The sequence below is a fragment of the Hyposmocoma kahamanoa genome, unplaced genomic scaffold (genome assembly GCF_003589595.1).
Source record: "Hyposmocoma kahamanoa isolate Upper Pololo Valley unplaced genomic scaffold, ASM358959v1 89, whole genome shotgun sequence".
Classification (NCBI taxonomy): Eukaryota; Metazoa; Arthropoda; class Insecta; order Lepidoptera; family Cosmopterigidae; genus Hyposmocoma; species Hyposmocoma kahamanoa.
Window position 1 is genome coordinate 903,149 of NW_020654520.1, and position 18,851 is coordinate 921,999.

Below are 18,851 nucleotides of genomic sequence, written 5' to 3' on the forward strand. Positions count from 1 at the left end.
AATAGTGCTTCCGATGGATATATTTGGCCTGAGTTTCATGTTACAAATCGATCGACTTCAAGCAATAGAACTTGCGATGAATAAAATTTGGCCTGAGACTTTTTCAATAAAAATCTATCTATATATAAAGTCAATAAACTTTCAACAATAGAACTTAGAAGGATCTAATTTGGCCTGAGACTCTTTTAGGTAAGAGGTCCACGCCCACTATGTAGTGGGCAGATGTTTTAGGAAAATGATATCATTTCGGCGGAACAAAAATTTGCCAAAGAGAGCAATATAAAATTTATTTTTAAAAACTCATTAACTGCTTCTTAAATCAGTAAAATTTAATTTTAATTAAGTATTGTAAGTAATTAAATAAAAAATAGAGCTTGTATGTCTTTTTGTTTTAATGCTAACAAAATAAAATTAACATTTATTCCATTGTAGTATAAAAATATACGTAAAAATAGAAAAAAGGAGATGTTTATAGAGTTACGTGTCGTGTCTTCGACCCTACGATTTTTAAGCCCAGTTCACGTTTGCCTTACATTGACTCTTCTCTCTTTCAAGACTCCTTTCATAGCACGCGGTGGATTCTTCAGACCGCGACTATGGTTTCTATAGTATAACACTATAGTTGTACCTAATTGTAAGGCGTTAATAACACCACCTAACTTGTTTACTTATATAAGAAAAATGCTGTGGTTTCCCACTCGAATAATTGTCAATGTAGTAAATGATATTATGTGGCATGTTATTAATTTAGTGAGACTGACCTATTTCCGGTTCTTACGGACGGCCAATTAACTTCCGCAAAGTAAGAGTTAAACTAGTCTAAATGCCATAATTTTTACAAAGATTTTGAATAAGAAATGGAAATATTCTGAATGGAATTAACGTATCTGTGATGTGGCGAACGTGTTAACATTGTCATGTTGATAAAATGTCAAATGACCTGTCGGAAACGGTAGACAACGCATAAAATTGTGACAGCTTTTACAAGTTGGTGGTTTGAGTACACGAAACAAAATGTGGCATATCGAAGCATAAAATTATTTATGAAAAATTGACCATTCCAGCTCCAATACGCGGACTGAAAAACTTCTGGAGGGCTGATTGCATAAAACATTCACACTATATACACAAACACACACATTTGTGTCTTATTTATTACACAATATATTACAATAAGATAATCTTTATTAATGTTTTCTTCATTCAGTTACTTACCGATATGTAAAATGTAAATGAACGAGATTATCAATTCTCGTTACGAGTAGTTTGTCAGTCAAGGACTTAATGCCATTCAAAGATTAATGCAAACTGGTTTGGTGGTGTTTCTTATTTTTAACAGGGTTTATCAGCTCAAAGAATGAAGCACCTACCCTTTCGTAAAGAAAATAGATCCGCATTTAGAAAAATTCAATTTCATGAAGGCAATTCAACATGCATACACCAAACAAAGATACTGGAACGATTTACTTGTTTTATTGAAATTAGAAAAGTATTTTTTTTTTTGGAAACTGATAAAATAAATTTCAAAAAATAACATGTGAAACAAAAGTAAGAAGTCGTTTTTATAATTTATTTTTATAATATATTATTCAGCATCAGCTGTATACCCTATTTGTCTGGTTCCAAATGGTTAATGTTATTTTTTTAATATACTTTGTCACTTTCCCAAATAAAATACTTTTACGGCGTCGAAGCCGAAAAAACTCACTACAAAGTACTATATAACAAACACATACAAGAATTTCGTCGCCCTGCTAACTTGACCTGTAGCTCAGTTGGAAGAGCAAGAGGACGGTATTCCCGTGGTCGTAGGTTCGAGTCCAGCTGGGTCGAAGGAATTTTTCTTTGTGTTCGATGTTTGTATTAATAATTATAAAATACTTGTCGTTTTTAGTCATTTTATGGCGATATACAATTGGCTTGAATTTATTTTTAAGTTTCACGTGTCAATTTATCATAAAAAGTCTACAAAGTACTGTTCATATATATCCCTTTCTATCACACGTTGCTATGTAGTAAGAAATAGAGCGAGATAGGAAATTGGTCAGACATTAAATTATGCATGTAACGTAACTATTGTAGACTCTTAAAAACAAGTTTTTGCCTCTGTGCCGCCAAATAAAACAAATTGTATAGATAATAAGGCCAAGCGCGAATACTGCGCATGCGCCGAAAAAGTGACTGGACTTGCTTATAGTGAAAAGGGCAAGTAAATTAGTGTATATATACTTGAAGCTCCATTACTTGCAAATGTTGGTAAGCTCTTCATTTGGTTACAGGATTTTCTATTAAAAATGCATTGGGAAAGTAATATGAAGTAAATCGTCCCAGCTCCTTTGACAAGAAATCTCAAATCACAAATCGAAATTAAATACATGGTATTTAGTTTAAAACATAAGTTATATGCTATTTATTGTCAGTACACTTCATATCTAGGAGAGAAAAAGAAAATTGAGAACCACATCGTGCCCAAAAATTCACTGTAAAGTATAAACTTACAGTACTTTAAAAGTAATACATCAAAATTGTTTAAATATTATATTATGTATGTCATAATATATTGATGTATTCTTGTGCGTTTTCGATAAGCCATGGAAACATATCGCACATGACAACTAACATAGTGTTATATCAAAATGGTTTTAATTTATATTAATATTACCTATTTAGTGTCAAAGCGACAGTATTGTCCTGTCACTGTGAAGTTAAATTGCATATGAATGACACGAGTATAGCGAAATTTTGAAGATAAATTATTAATATAACGGGATTTTGAGATAAAATATAATATAACGCAATTTCTGAGAGAGAAAATACAAGTGCAGTATGTGTAGTGTATTGGCACGGGTTTCGCATTCAACCGACGTGGTTGTGCGCTAACGCATAACACGATAAAGTAAGCGAAAACGCACAAGAAAAAACACTAACAATTTCAACTAGAAACCATGTATTGTTTATAAATATATAACCTAGATGCAACCAGCCCTATTTTGTCTTCAACACAATCCACTATGATTTCATAAATTTATCTATGTACAACAGTCGATGCCACATGCTATAATTTAAAACATTAAAGTAAGACAATCACTATCTTATAAGTTGGTCGGCAGATGATAATCACATTTTCAAACTTTTTCTATGCTGTATCATAACTTTCGTTATAGTTCCATTTCACATAGGATGGGTACAGTGACATTTCCAATTTTTAAGTTACAATACTATTTTTAAATAGTCCCTCAACCAGGTTACGAAAACAATTAGTAAATTTATCACAATGCACCAAAAACAAACGATATTTGTAAAATTACAGTATATTAAGTAGATAGAAAATGAAATGATAAAGATAAAAAGAAATTATTACCCCAACTACTTGATGCGTAAAATCGATCATTTATCCATAAGAGATTTACACTATAGAATCGATAAATCGAATTGGCTAATATGAGTAAGTCGCGTCAGTATGAGTGCATATACTTTGTATGCCGGTTTTGTTTTCTTTTGTTTTGAACTTTCCGTGATGTTTTTGGAGTTATTTATTAGTTTCGTTGCTGTTGATTTTATGCTTTGTTGTCGCCGTTTTGTTTGGTAGTTGTCAATTTGTTTGTTGTGCAGTTTTTTGTAACTTAATAACATAACAACTGAATTTTTGATTTTGTTTATTGTTCGTTCTTAAATTATTGTCTTTAAATCGATGTTCTCTTCGTTACAAATTATCTTGATAAGATATATAAATAGATTTTTTTGTTCGATTTCACATCAGTACATCTCGAGAAACTTCAAATCTCAAACGTCATCATACCCATGCCATGAGAAATTGAACTATAATTTTTGTCGCCCGACCGAAGTGTAAAGCAATGAATGTCTCACTTTAAAGGTCACGACAAGTTATCTTTGGACCCATAAATGGTAGTACTACTATTGACCTCAATATTCGCGTTGTCAGTAAGAAGAAACAGTTCTTTATACTTGGCGAGGGTCCACATCTAACATGTCAGCTTTTATGAACATGAATTTATTATAGGTCGACCAGAAACTCACATAATATATCCCTTTGTAATTCTCCAGACATGTACGTCAATATGTTAGCTTTAAGTTTCTGGTCACGTTTCTATATACACAGATAAGTTGGTACATTTCCCGTTCTTAATAAAACTTCGTATACTAACTATTCGATTGATAAGCATTGGCTAAAACAATTGACGTTCACCAGATGGCGTGACTTGTTGGTATAATCAATCACTATTATAGAACACATTCTAATTAACGCTGACAAGTTACACTTGGACCCTGAAATGATGATGCTAATATTGACTTTAGATGTCAGTGTTCACGTTGTCTGTAGAATATTTAGTCCTTTAAACATCCGTAACGTAGCTTACTTGTCAGCCTTTTCTATTACATATCTCCATCTCTTTCTAACATTCATGAAAAACCCCAAATTGTTTTGCACAAAAGCTGGCTTACTAAAACGTAGTCACATCAGTTGGTGTTATTACGACAATTTTTTATTCTAGATTTAAGCAACCAGAGCATTGGTGTAAATGGACAAACTTGAGTATCATCTAGATATTAATCTCGTAAATAACAAGTAAAATCACAAAAGTTACCATAATCTCTCTCGTCTTTGATAACACTTTTTAATACGGCTGGAACGATGATTGGTCATCAACACTACGAAACAAAAATATTTTAAATAAGATTGAATTAGTTTTGATTACACAAAAAAAAAAATATTTGTACAATTTTTATTCAAATTCAATTTTGACAAATTGGGCTTCGAAGCAGCACAAAACCACAAGTGTTAGTAGAATGTGTTCCTTATAAATAGACTCCCACGTTTGAAGAAATGACACAACTCCAATAGCAGAATTGCTCGCAACATGGTCATTAAATATAACTGTGAGAATATTTGATAATAGCTATGATCAAGAGATCTCTAGCTTATCAAATAGCTCTTAACAAATATCTGGTTGTTTAAATCTGTATTTAAGCCTTGATTATCAATAAGGAGTCTTAATGTTTAGCTGGGCGGGTCGTCCTGTTTGGGCTGCTTAGAGCGGCGTAACTGTTGCAGGTAATGGCGCTGTATGGGCTTGTGCAAGGCGAGCTGCGCCAGCGCATCGTCGATGCTGAACCATTGCCGCTTGCGCCCCATGAGACGGGAGTCCTCCCACTCTGCGAGCTCTTGTGTCACTGTCATCACGTACACTTCTGTCCTGTGTTTATGTTCTCGGTTCTGAAAGTTTGATAAAGAGCCAAATAAATATTTGTTGTGAATAAGTATAAACGGTCAGTGATTGGGCATTTCATACAAATCTTTGTAAGGGCACCCTGGCGCAGTAATAATAGGAAACATTCTTATGGCATTTATTTAATCATTAGCACGACAAACGATGCCATTAAATTAAAATACTTGTATAAAAGTAACCATGAAGATGCAAACACATTATGCTGATCTGATGAGACATCCGTATAGCGTGTTATCAGAATCATAGTTCACTGATGCCATGCATCTGGCCAGTTATGAGTTGTGACTAACGACCTTGGTGGCTTAAGAACGTTTACACACTGCGTTCTATTGTATCAGTTCCGAATCCGAGAAGTGACTGTGTGAAATGTCACGGGGATCATTTTATCTCTAGCTGTACAAGCGATATTTGTATTTTCTGGGATTCGAATCGGCCATAATCCACAAGCGATATCCGAAGTGTGTCTGAGTTTTCTAGACTTATATAGTCTCGGATTAAATTGGTTCTGGGAAGTGTACCGTTCTGCGAATTTCGATGCTCTATAGTCCATCTGTTTAGGTACTTAAATAAATGTAAACAATCTTGAGATGTCTATTTAATGAAATATACATTTATAAAATGATTCTCCCTTACCTTCAAATACAAAATACAAATGCTTAGCTTAATATGAAATTGCATGCCTATTTTTATACCTATTGATTTGTAAAGCATGTGTTTCAATAAAAAGATGTATCAAGATTGTTTACATTTAGTTAAGAACCTAAACAAATGCGACTATAGTACTCATAGTACAGGGAATACACTAGTTCGAAACCTGTCAAAAGGTGTGGTAGTCTGACACATATTATTATTACAGTTATACTCAATACACGCGCAACATAAACGCGATTGGCTATCGACTTTAAGTATGTGAAATGTGTCGCTGATCGAGATGTATTTTATAATATGACTTGTGCGTTGAATCACGGCAGCCTAATGTGTTTCTGCCTTTATTGAAGCAAATCAGCATTTCGCATCAAAAGAGACAAGTCAATTACGGCAAACAATGAAACTATGAATAAATTATTCACGATTCATGAAGTAAACCGCAATTTATTTCAAGGTTGCTTTCCAAGAACTTTCTATTTATTATCATGCTTTATTCAAACTACATGCCTTATATTGATTATTGTTCTTAGGAAATAATTTATTATTGTATACAACAGGCAATTTGACGAGTTCTATTGTAGTATTACCTAGAAATTCGATATAAAACTTTATCTCATGACTCATGATGACATATTGCAATTTTCTCAAAAATCTCTTTGTTGAAGAAATCGCACTTTTATTCACGATAAGTTTCATAATATTTAAATGTTTAATAACTAATATCGCAACAGCGACTATTTAATTGTTAATTATCACCAAATTACAAATCATAATCTCATTAAAAGTAATGTAAAATTATCTATAATTTTTATACACTTAATAATAAGTAAAATAAAAAACAGATATAATAATTAATTGTTTTCTTTATAATAATGGCTCTTTATAAAGTTTTAGGGAAAGTTAAATCATATATCTTAATTGAAATTGATTTTCGTATAGTATCTTCTGAGAGCTTTTGCGTGGTAAGTAGATTTTTTCTCATCTTTTTTAAATACTATCGAAGTGAAGTTATTAATTTTGAACCCACTTTAACAGTTTAAACCAGGTACATTCTCAATAAAGCTTAATATAACATAACATTGTGCAATATTATTTGCTAGTAAGCAGTTCACGTTTTATATAAATTAAATGTGCAAATATAGCACATTGAATACTAAGAACTGGTATTATTGCTTTGCTATTCATTTCTAGATTTATATTGCTTTGACAGTCCTAAAAAAGGTTCTTTGTTTTAAACAAATGGAGAATTAAAAAGTATAAATTTTGACCTTTTAAATGAATTTAGAGATTGTTTAAGGCTCTCAAACTACAGCCAGTTAAGAAGTATAGAGCAGTAATAGAGATAGGTCAATATTAACCTTATTGTAGGTTAATGAAAGCTTTTTAAATTTGAAGGGTTGTTGGGAATTATTCAGTGATAAAATGTATCAATAGCAATCACTTTCTTCAAAAATGTGTACTAAAAACCATAGCAGGCATAAAAACGCCAGTTCTGCAGAAGTATTTAAAAAAAAAATGACTGCAATTTCACACTACTGCTGATTCACAATATATTTATGATATTGTTTCGTTTAAGCACTTCAGGACAGACACTTGAGAGCGATGTACGGGCAGACGCCTAGCGTTGCAGAACGCGGGAAAACTAAAATCCGCTACCCACTCAGAGAAACTCGCGAGCTGTAGGTCCCATTATAAAGCTACAAATCCTGACTCACTTAGAAAAATAGAACGCATACTTCCCGATATGGTAGAAAAAAGATACTTGTACCGTTGTACGCAGATAGGCTTCAAGGCAAAGAATGAAATATGAGAAGACCTGAATGTGGAAAATGTAAACGAGTGATCAACGGCCTAGATAGAGGATAACACTGGTCAACTGCCTGGGTTAACAAAATTCAAGGTGGCGATTTCAAAATGGAGGCCGAAGAGAAACTTGCTTCGATCCGGCTGAAAATTGGCATGTGAGGGTCTTTGGGAGTCCTTAATCATACTATAGGGTCAAAAATTTATTTTCGGCATTTGTTAATATGGCTGCCATACAAGTCTTTTTTCCATTAAAAATAGTTGCCCGAAAGAGATTTGCTCTGATTCGATTGAAAATTGGCATGTGAAGGCCACTAGAAATAGAAATAATAATTTGTGCTCAAAATTTGTTTTTCGCCATTTTCAAAAATGGCCGTCATAGAAACGTTCGTTGGCGCCCGAAAAAAAATTGATCAGATCCCTTTGAAAATTGGCATATGGGGGTTCTCTAGGAGTGCTTGATAATAATTTTTGATCAAAATTGATTTTTCGCCATTTCTCAATATGGCTGCCATAGAAGGGTTTTTTGGCGGCAGATGAAAATTTGCTCTAATTCGATTGAAAATCAGCATGTGGGGGAGTCCATGGGTGTTTAATAATAATTTGCGGTCTAAATTTATTTGTCGCCATTTTTTAACATTGCTACCACAAAAATTTGTTGGCGGCAGATGGAAATTTGTTCTAATTCAGCTGAAAAACGGCATGTGGGGATCTTTATGGGTGTTTAATAATAATTTGCAGTCAAAATTCACTTTCTACTTTTTACGGCCGTCGGACGCTTCGGACTTCGGCGAAGTCCGAAGCGTCCGACTCTATTACGGTACAAGATTTCACAATTGTTCAAAATGTAAGGCATACTTCCCGATATAGTGGAAATAAAATACTTATAGTGTTGTTGTATCTCGACGGTCTCTTTGTTAGATTCTTTTTTCTTGGAAGCTATGCCAAAAAGAGAAGTTTAAGGAAAAAATGCCAGACAATCACTTCAAATTTCTGATTTCAAAGTAGGGAATTTCCTGTACTATGAGTACCAGAGTAATAGTAATATAGGTCTCGTATTCTATAAACACCTACCCGTATACTACCATATCTAAAAAAAGTATAACAAACGACGGAAACCCCTTTTATTGGATGATGGATTTATTTTTTATTTCTGATAGCATTTGCCTGGTCTCAAATGAGGGTATTCCGTATACTACCCTGTACTATGAGTACTAGAGCAATGGAATTCACTCTGGGGCACTTCCCAGAAAACCCAGATCAGAACCAATTCAGAAAAGTTCATTTCCCAATTTGGAATCAAACCCGGGACCTCCTCATCTAGCGCCCAGATTGTAACCGGTGGGTCACCAAGGTCCTCGTTTTTTCTTTTGAAAAAAATTGTTATTTTATTTTTATTTGACGTTGTATTTCGACAGTATTTTGTTTATTTATGTTTTTTTAGTTACACTTTTTTAATACTATATATTATTATAACCATATTATTTCTTGAGATTGTATTTTAAACTGTAATATTGTGACACTGACAATATGAAAAAAATATTCTATTTTATTCTTGTCACTCCCATCACTTCATCACTGAAACAGTCAAAATATAGAGTAACAAATAGTTTTCATAATCACAATGTAGGCTAAGCAATTTTGTTTTTAACTGTGTGTTTGATTTGCGGATGGCCGACCTCACGGCGTCTTTTCTAATTACGTGCAGTTAGGTTTAAATTATTTCTTGCTTTAACCATGAAAGAAACCGTGATGAAACCTGCATAAAAGTCCAGGGGCCTTCCCATGAACTCTTACTACGATTCAGTTCTGGACCTAAAATGAATAGTTGCGAGACAGCGCTTCATGAAGTGTATATCACCATTCCGTTTTGTTGTCGTTGCGAACCTATACTGAACTGTAATAAAAGTTCATGGTAAGGCCGCAGAGTACTCTTCAATGACCTTTGAGTCCTCGAGTGAGTGATGGACAATGGCCTAAATTCGCTTAACAGAGAAGACTTGCCATGCTGTGGTGCCTATATGAGTTGCTCGTGATATGATGCAATGTCCTATAACATAATTAGGTTACTGAGCCACTTCAAATAACTTAAACTATTTCTAAACAAGTTTATTCTATCAATGTACACATAGAGTATGTCTATCAATGTTTTTGTTTCAAATGTAAATAATAGTTAATGATTGATCAAGAATTTAAAACAACGCTTTGCTAATAACATCAATGTTAGACTATTGACATTCATACAAGGTCATACAATCACATACATAAAGAATGTGTAACTTATGAGGTCACTGAAATTTCCTTATTGTTAAATTGCAAAATAACTAAGTGTCATAGAGCTCAATTTACAATGTTCAGTGTAAGGAGAGACATGCAATTGTATTTAATTTTGTAAAAAGGATAATGTTTATTTTATTAATTTAGTTTTTAAGTAACAACTATGTTTAGGATAAGAGAGGTCCCAACTACCAACCTATTTAACCCTTTCAGTACCAAGAACATCTCGTTGCTGCGCATGCAATATCGCTGAAGAGCACTTTGTAAATACCGCGTAAGAGCGTTTTAACGATTTTACAGGAGGAATAAAAAACTTAATATCTTAGCTATTGAACTATATTTTACTGACTGAACTCTGTAGCTACTTCTTTGGGATTCATTTTGTACAGAAATAACGTAAGTTTACCCATAACTTGTTTAGATTCCGGATAAAGTCACTAACGCGGTTTTGTAGTAACAAATTACAGAAAAAGTAGTGTACTGTTAGTAGGTGCGCGGGATTGAAATGAAACATTTTATTAAAGATTTGATTTTATTATGACTAAAGAGCAAAAGTGACAGAAAGTGAGGAGGCTTTTGCCCTTCTCTGGGACAATACAGGGTCATAATAATAATAAATTAACAAAAAAGGTTCTAAAACAAACATCTTCTTAGACCAAATAAGTATTATCTGATAAACAATAAATTGTTACTGTTCGTAGTCAAATTATATAGAAATCTTTTTATAAGTCAAAAAGAAGGTAAGTTCTCGTGGTTAAAATGTTGTTAAATTTTGTAAATATGTGCAATTACGAATAACAAAAAAAAACAGTCTCATAAGTTCTCTGAAAATCACAGCAGCTTGATCTTGTTAAATGTCTTGCACAAATATAATGAAAAGGTAGTGTCTTGCTCAGTACCCACACCACCCTATGTTTTTTATTATTATATTACCCACTATAATCTTAGAGAATGGAAAAAAATAATCCATAGTCTAAGACTATAATACACAGCTGACGTACATGACTTTGCGTCATACCCTTGGCAGGCGTGCTTTATTTCAGGAGACTCGTCGGGCTGTGCTGATGCTGTAGTTGAGGTTTTGCGTTTGGGTATGGAGTGTTACATACCATACTCTGATGTACCTAATAACTCGTCTATGGTTTTACGCTGATTGTAATTGTGCTGAAACACGTAAACAGTCCGCGTGTCAAGCTTGGGCAGATGCTCGACTACGCAAAGCTCCGAGTACTCAGAATTGGAAGAAAGCTTTTAATAAGGCCGTCAAGAAGTGCAAAAGTGTGTTACTTAGGGCTAGTTCGACCATGTGCGCCGCATAGGGGCCAACCTTGCCTCTTATCCAGCAGGCAGCAAATCCTTTTGGTCCCCGGTCGAATCTAACTTTTGTCGCTCATCTTTGCCACCTCTGCTGAGGCAGGATGGCTCGCTGGCTCATACTGTGGAAGAGAAGGCGAATCTTATTGCCTCACTCTTAGCATAGTTCGCGTTTGGATGCCGCAGGGAACCTACCACCTACTTTACCTCAGGCTGGCTGCACTATGTCGCCAGTTCGTATACGTCAAAAAGAGGTACTTAGAACTCTGTGAAATCTAGACATAAATAAAGCTAGCGGGCCAGATGGAATTCCAGCAATAGTCCTGCGTAACTGTGCGCCTGAGTTGTCTCCTGTTCTCACACGCCTGTACCGCCTCTCACTTGAGACTGGTGTAGTTCCCAGGTCGTGGAAGCTTATAAACGTTCATCTCTGCCAAAAAAGGGAAGCAGAGCTGACCCTGTCAACTATAGACCTATCTCAGTCACTTCCATACTCTGCAAGACTATGGAATGTGTACTCAACAACCATTTCCTGTCACACCTTGAAGACAACGACCTCCTTAGTGATCGCCAGTACGGATTCCCACGAGGGCTATCTACTGGGGATTTTCTTGTATATGCCTGTCATATATGGAGCGAGGCTATAGAAAAGCAAGGCGAGGCTCTTGCAGTGTCTTTAGACATTTCTAAAGCCTTTGACAGGGTCTGGCACACAAGCCTATTAAGTAAGCTTCCCTTTTAGGGGCTTCCCACTGACCTTTGTAATTGGACCACGGATTTCTTGAGTGAATGTTCGATTCGAGTGGTCTTAGAAGGTTACTCTTCCGAATATATGGTGATAGACAGAGAGTTCCTCAGGGTTCCATACTGTCTGCAACTCTCTTTCTGCTGCATATCAATGATATGTTAATTCCTTTGCGTATGCTGATGACAGCATAGTTGTAGACAAATAGATACGTGACCAATGCAAGGGTCAGCGGAAAGGAAATCCAGTCTTGTCAAGAGTCCATGATTAGCCGTTTTGATTTGACACTCCAGGCAGTCATCGATTGGGGCGATGTCAATCTTGTCAAATTTAGCGCTATCAAAACGCAGGCATGTCTATTCTCAACAAAACGAAGTTCCTTTGAGCTGGCTCTGACTTTTCATGATATATTCACACCGATCCTCGACTCTTTCGTGCAGAGATCGTGTTATGACTTCTTCATTAATTTGGTAAATACGTGGACTTGCGGCCAATTTCAGCAATGCTACTGTTTTGCAGTATTGTTTCGATGGTAAAAATGAGGTTTCTTAGAGGCTAATACAAATTCTGTGAGATCTAGCTTAGGCGAGTTAGCGTTAAGGATCTGTTGGCGCGATATTTCAATTTTGTACCTTTTGCTATTACGCGATATTTACAAACTGCTCTTCCGCGGTTTTGCACGCACAGTAACTATAAAATTGAGGAGCGTTGTAACAAAAACTGCTAATGTGACTACATTTTTTTTTATTTCCTCACAGTATGCATTTTTGTTTCAAGTATACTAGGAGAAAAACTAAATAATAACCAGCAGATAATGCTTTTTAGTTTCTGAAAATAAGTTTATATTTGAAAATGAGAGATTTTTGTTTAGTGGTTAAGTATTGATTTCAACATAGTATAACATATAACTTTATAAAGTGTTTACGTAAAATTAAACTTAATTTTATTCCTTATAATACATAGTAACTATAGGGAATTACCTAGTTTCGAAGGAACTACATATCTCTATAAGTAATGATTATTTAATTAAAATACTATATAGCAAGTTATTTGAAAATTGTTATAATGACTAGAATTGGCTTGCGCGAAATACAATAATATTTAATGATTTTTCAACATTACGCATTAATGTCATAGTTATGGCCACAGGAGTGCTTTTTGTCTGCTATTATTAACCTGGCACGCCAATATTAAGTACAGAGGGTCACCACTGAATCGTGTCAACAGCAAAAATTCTTAGCTAACAATGTAATTAATATTTTCTGATTAAATTACACTTATAATCAAAATAAACATATTTTTCCATTTCATGGATGTCTAGCTTGATGATAAGTGAAAAAAACACTTGTATGTTTGTTTTCTATTATAGTCCACTGAGCGACTGTACTGACCAGTGGGTCAAACTAACCTCAAAAACCCCAAGACAGCGGCCCAGCTTGCCGATGACACCAGCTTCCTCCAGCACCTCGCGCATCGCCGTTACTGACGGCTCCTCCTCGGGCTCTACGCCTCCACCTGGTACGATCCAGTTGTCCGGCCGCCGCGACGACGTCACCAGCAGCACCTACCCCAAAATCAACGTTTACAGTAATCTGGCGTATCAATGAACTTACTAAAAGACTTGTAAACAGCATAGCGGTAACGCTAACCTCCGTTTCGGCATCCGATCGCACGCATATACACGCCGCACGGCGTCGGAATCCCTCGTCGTCGTAAATCCTAATAGAATTAGGCTTCTCCTTCACCATCTTCGTAAACACGTAAACACGAACGAAACAAACGATCACGAACGAAAAGCGGACATCAAATATAAAGAAAAACTATAACCGAACCAAATTTTTAATGATCAACAAACGCCATAACTGAGGTATCCTATGATAAACGTATCCATTTTCGACTAATTTATAAGTTACACAACGTACATGTAAAATGAAACTATAGTAACAATAACACTACAATTAGAGCAATATTTCAGCTATAACTAGCTTTTGATCGCGTATTTCAAGCCCATGTTGAATGGCCTGACGTTTTCTTTCTTTGAGAAAATCGAAGTATATAATTTTGGAAAGCGATGGAGAACACAGCTGACACCCGGAAGTCAATGTTGCCATTTATATTTTTTTGTGTGGTGTTTAGGCTGTTTGCACATTTCCTAACGATCGAACGTCATGTTAAGTCACAAATATGTTAGTATGTGCTTAAGAAAAAAAAAACAATTTATCGATGGAAATGACGGCGTCCGTTGTCAGTTGAATTTTCGAATTTTTCACTGTTCTGTTTAGTTTTATTTATTTCTTTTTCAGGTGTCATGGGTGAGTATTTACGTTTATTTAATTTTGCCTTTTACAAATCACATGAAATGTAACAAACACGATTTATGCGTATGGTATGAATATCTCTAGTAAAACTTTATTAAGCGAGTGATTTCTGTGTTTTCTACGTTCGTAGGTATTCAATGTTTCGTGTTGCAATAATGATGAAGGGGTTTTAATTCTATGTGTACTTGTGTGGTTTGCAGATAAACTCTTCGATCTAAGCGCGTTGTTGCGCAATAACGAGAAGAAACACAAGAGCAAACCATTGCAGTTTATGAGTGTCTCCGGTGGGGTGAGTGGCTTTGTTTTGAATTATTTTTTAACTAACAAATTTCAGAAACTTCATAAAACGATGTCAAAATCTGACCTGAAACCTAATCTGATCTGAAAGTCCCTAAAGCAGAGCCTACCTTTTTATACTCCCTACGTCCCAATGTTTAAAAAGTAGATAGCTATAGATCATAGGGTCTTGACATCTTTCCCATCCCAATTTCCTGATTTCATACTAAGTTCCCAGAGTAACAATAACTGGGTCTTTCCCAGCCACCCGGACTAGAGTAAATTTATCATGGATTGTTTTCTGAAATTGTTGCAATTGTGAAATTATATAGTGATCAGTTCCGTGGGGCTGCTAGATGGTAATGTAAGTGTTGTTATTTTAACCTTCTTTTTTCCATTACCTAAAGGTAGAGAAACGGTTGCAGTCAAACATAAAAACCAGGAAAAGCAACAGGCTGACTGTGTTTGATAGCATTAGAAACTTGCCTAGATGTGAGAGTCCATTACCGGCAGTTTCAGAGGCTAAACTGAAGGTGGAGCATAGGCGACAGCAGTTGGAGAAATGGAAAGCGGAGAAAGAAGAGAAAAAGAAACAGCAAGTTGCTCAAAAAAAGAAACCATTCATAGCTGGAGTGGTTAGGGCACCATTGAAGTTTGAACCCCCTCCTCCCCCTCCCAAACCAAGCACCTCTGGAAGAGTAACACGTTCACAAGCACGCAACACCATTTCTAAACCAAAAAGCCCAAAACAGGGTAGAGCTCAGTCATTTGCACCCAAAAATGCAACATTTAAAGCACCACATATAAAAACCTTGGAGAAACTTCCTATTTTATCACAACCGCCAAAAAATAAAAATAGGAAAAAAACAACAATCACTTTTGATCCTGTAGCACCTCATGCTACGGCGAAACAGACTAGATCAAAAACTCAAACCAGACAAACAAATACTGACATTAAAAATACACATAAATCTCAATTTGAAACTCGAAGCACTAGAGGGAAAACAAACATACTAACCAAAAATACTGCTAAATCATCCAGATTCACTAAAAACCCACAAAGCAGTTCTTCTGGAAGTGACATAGAGACTTCAAAAATGATTAAAAAGGTTACAAATACTGGTCAAAATAAGACTTCAAAACCGATCTCCAATGGACCTAAAGCTCTTGTCTTTGAATCTACAACGGATGGCACATCTAGTGATAACTCAAGCCAGGAAAATGCTAAATTAAAATCAAAATATTCCATTGTCTCGGTGAATAGCAGTGCTTCAGAGTCTGAAAAAATAAGCAGTGACACTGATTCTTCAATTGTCAGAGATTCTACAGTTATTAGAAGAAGTACTCGCAAGTCATTTTTCTTACCAAAACATTTTAGTCCTGGAAATTCTGGATCAGGAAACACAAGTTCTGATGTGGAATTTGTCAGCGAGACAATTTGTTCAGGTAAGAAGAAATATAGCAGAAAACCATTGCCAAGTACACCAATTGTACCTGTACCTAAGAGCGAATCTAAATCTGAAGAAAAATTGCGATCTCCAAAATCCCCCATTGATTTGGTGTTAACTCCCGAACAAATTCAGATTGCGAAAATCAGTCCTTGTGTTACTATGTCCAGAGGAAAGGATAAAGCAAGGAAGGAGGCAAAGTGGAAAATGCAGGAAGGTAATGTTTAATCAATTTTTTAAAGTCTAATTATAAGGATTTTATTTGCTGCTGTAACATTTGCAGCAGATTTTAAATATAGCAACAATGTTTGCTGAATACATTTTCTAGTTTGTCTAAATATTACAACCCTTAATATAAGTCTTAGACCAGATCATAACAAGTTTGCCTCTAGATAGAGAAGAAACTTGCGTACATTTTCAACTAATATGGGCTGTTACAAATAAGATGGTAGGTGTCAGAGGACACATTTTAACAGGTGCTTGGTATCGTAATTTGATACCTAGAGCACTAACATCCTATTTTGCATTATTTATGTTTTATGATTGTTTTTTGTCTCCAAGTTAAATTCAAAGCTCTCATGACCGTTTTCAGGCCTCTTGGACGCCGACGCGAGTGATATGGAGAACGTAGATCACTTTCGTCACCAACTGTCATCTGAGATTAAACGCATCACCGAGATGTGCAACGCCTGGGAAGCCATTTCCGAAACAACTGTGCTACCTGAGTCTGTGCAGGTCTGAAAAAATTAGTAACTCTTTAATATGATTTTCATCTCCTTTTACAGATTATTAGCAACAGGGCAGTAGAAACATCGTTTTCAGGTTCATATTACCATTGAAACGTTAAGTAGCTTACGCCTCGACTTTCTATCGGTTCTTATACACCCCGTTGTTTAAACATTAATGCTTTATTAAGTAACAAACAGTGGGAAGATTTTCGTTTTGAAAATAAGGGACAGTAATTTTGAAATAATGCTTCCGTAATTCGATTGGTAGCATTTTGCGTCGTGGCAGAAGTCACGACTGCAAATACCCGGCGTATCTGACCGTTGAACCTTACCAGGAGGCAGTGCTGGCCGCCGTGGGCCAGGCCCGCCTGCTGATGTCGCAGAAGATGGCGCAGTTCGCGTCGCTGGTGGAGCGCTGCGCCAGGCCCGAGACCGGCTGCGCGCTGGTCACGCCCGCGGACCTGCACGGGTTCTGGGACATGGTCTTCATGCAGGTACTGGCGCGGTACACACCTACACTCCTAGCATACACTCCTAACCCCGCACTAGGGAAACCTGTAACGCGACACACGCAAAGACGACCACAATTTACAATATTTCACCCGGATACGGAGGCAGCTTTATGTATAGTTAATTTCTGTATTTACAATGCATATTTCATAATCCAGTTTCTTTTTTAAATAACAACAAGTATAAACAATTGCAGGTGGACAATGTAAACATGCGGTTCAAGAAGCTGGAAGAGCTGCGCTCACGCGACTGGGTCGAGGAGAAACCGCAGGCGCAGACCAAGAAGAAGACCGTTGGCAAGCCTGTGGTTGCTAAGAAGGTTGCGGCGACCGCTTCTAGTAGTTTGAAAGATATGATAGCTGGTAAGAATCATTTTTTAGTAAACGTGTACTGCCCTTTGGAACTGTAGGTTTATTGTCCCGATCGGTTTACATTAATTACGCGTTTACACTACTAGACAAGATGTGGAAATTCAGTTTTATGACAAATATTCATTTCATAAAAAATGTAAAAACTCTAATAGACAAAAGAAACGATATAAATGATTTCCTTAAAATTTTTATAACTGAAATCTCTCTTTATCTGCAACCCCTAAAACTTGTAATTGATTATGATAAACGAAAATTACGACCATTATATATATTATTACTTATATTTTTTTATATAATAAGTGAAACTCATATTTAAAATCTGATCATCTATTTTAATTCCTAAGTTTACGGTTTTTTGTTATTACGTATTCTAAGTTCATCGAGGCCCTTAAAGGCCATCTATCCCTGGTAACTCGTTAGGTAAATGGGCCTTACTTATATCACTTTTAAATATCAACTCTCGTTTGCACTGAAATCACAAATTTGAACGAGACGAAACTTTTATAATGTCACAATAATGATATGGCGGAATAGTTTTCAAACAAATTAAATGACTTAGGAAATGAAACTATTTTTTCCGGATTTAAATCGCATATATTTGTTTTTCAAACAAGACCCTTTACAGATCCCATGGTCGCGATTGACCTTTAAAGGGCCCGAAACGTTGGTTGGAAAAATAGTTTCATTTTCTATGTGTAATAATTGCGAAAACCTAAAAACTCGGTAAATTAAATGTAATTTCGTCTCTATTTCTGGTTATGTACTCGATGGCGAAAATGAGTTGTATAGATTTTAAGACTTTCGTGGTTATTCACTAAATGATTATCACTAGTATCAGGTTTCTTACCACGGTATGACTTCTTTTTATTTTCCCGATATTTCGGAACGGTTGCACGCTCCATGGTCACGGGTTGACTGGACGGCGGCAGATGACAGCTTTAAGAGCAGACATATCTGTCTACCCTCTTGCGCTGTCGACGACTACCTTCATCGCGATTTGTTGTGGCGTTACCATTGTCACTCACTTTTTTCACACAAACCACACTCACTGTATCCACACGCGAAACTGAACTCGAGGTGTTTTTGTTTTTATTACTGCACGCACTAAGGACCGGATTCCATGCACTGGACAGTTTAAAACCATCATCACGGTTAAATGTTTTG

General features: G+C 35.8%; 2 protein-coding genes across 3 annotated transcripts in view; one reads left to right on the forward strand and one right to left on the reverse strand.

Annotated features, from left to right (window-relative positions):
• Positions 1 to 3,663: 3,663 nt before the first annotated feature.
• On the reverse strand, positions 3,664 to 14,082 carry LOC113236119 (diphosphoinositol polyphosphate phosphohydrolase 2). Of its 2 annotated transcripts, XM_026472112.1 has the most exons (4): positions 13,686 to 14,082; positions 13,445 to 13,600; positions 4,987 to 5,236; positions 3,664 to 4,516 (listed from the first exon to the last, which is right to left on the reverse strand). In XM_026472112.1, exons 1-3 carry the CDS (start codon positions 13,782 to 13,784, stop codon positions 5,021 to 5,023), a joined length of 471 nt encoding a protein of 156 aa, XP_026327897.1. In that variant the 5' UTR covers positions 13,785 to 14,082; the 3' UTR covers positions 3,664 to 4,516; positions 4,987 to 5,020. The 2 variants fall into 2 exon arrangements, with proteins under 2 accessions (XP_026327897.1, XP_026327896.1); XM_026472111.1 differs by lacking the exon at positions 3,664 to 4,516 and having other exon boundaries at positions 4,523 to 5,236.
• Positions 14,083 to 14,344: 262 nt separating this feature from the next.
• LOC113236107 (disks large-associated protein 5-like) overlaps positions 14,345 to 18,851 on the forward strand; it is an 8,765-nt gene continuing 4,258 nt past the window's right edge. The window contains exons 1-6 of the mRNA XM_026472097.1: positions 14,345 to 14,348; positions 14,555 to 14,643; positions 15,038 to 16,295; positions 16,671 to 16,813; positions 17,142 to 17,300; positions 17,513 to 17,678. Coding sequence (XP_026327882.1) covers positions 14,345 to 14,348; positions 14,555 to 14,643; positions 15,038 to 16,295; positions 16,671 to 16,813; positions 17,142 to 17,300; positions 17,513 to 17,678 — 1,819 coding nt within the window. The remainder of the gene's footprint in view (positions 14,349 to 14,554; positions 14,644 to 15,037; positions 16,296 to 16,670; positions 16,814 to 17,141; positions 17,301 to 17,512; positions 17,679 to 18,851) is intronic.

Bases quoted from the DNA above. Each gene is read 5' to 3' on its own strand.
- LOC113236119 (XM_026472112.1), bottom strand. From the start codon at position 13,784: ATGGTGAAGGAGAAGCCTAATTCTATTAGGATTTACGACGACGAGGGA. The intron at 13,601-13,685 runs GTTAGCGTTACC...ATTTTGGGGTAG, and splicing joins GATCGGATGCCGAAACGGAG to GTGCTGCTGGTGACGTCGTC. The intron at 5,237-13,444 runs GTTAGTTTGACC...TCAAACTTTCAG, and splicing joins GCTGTCTTGGGGTTTTTGAG to AACCGAGAACATAAACACAG.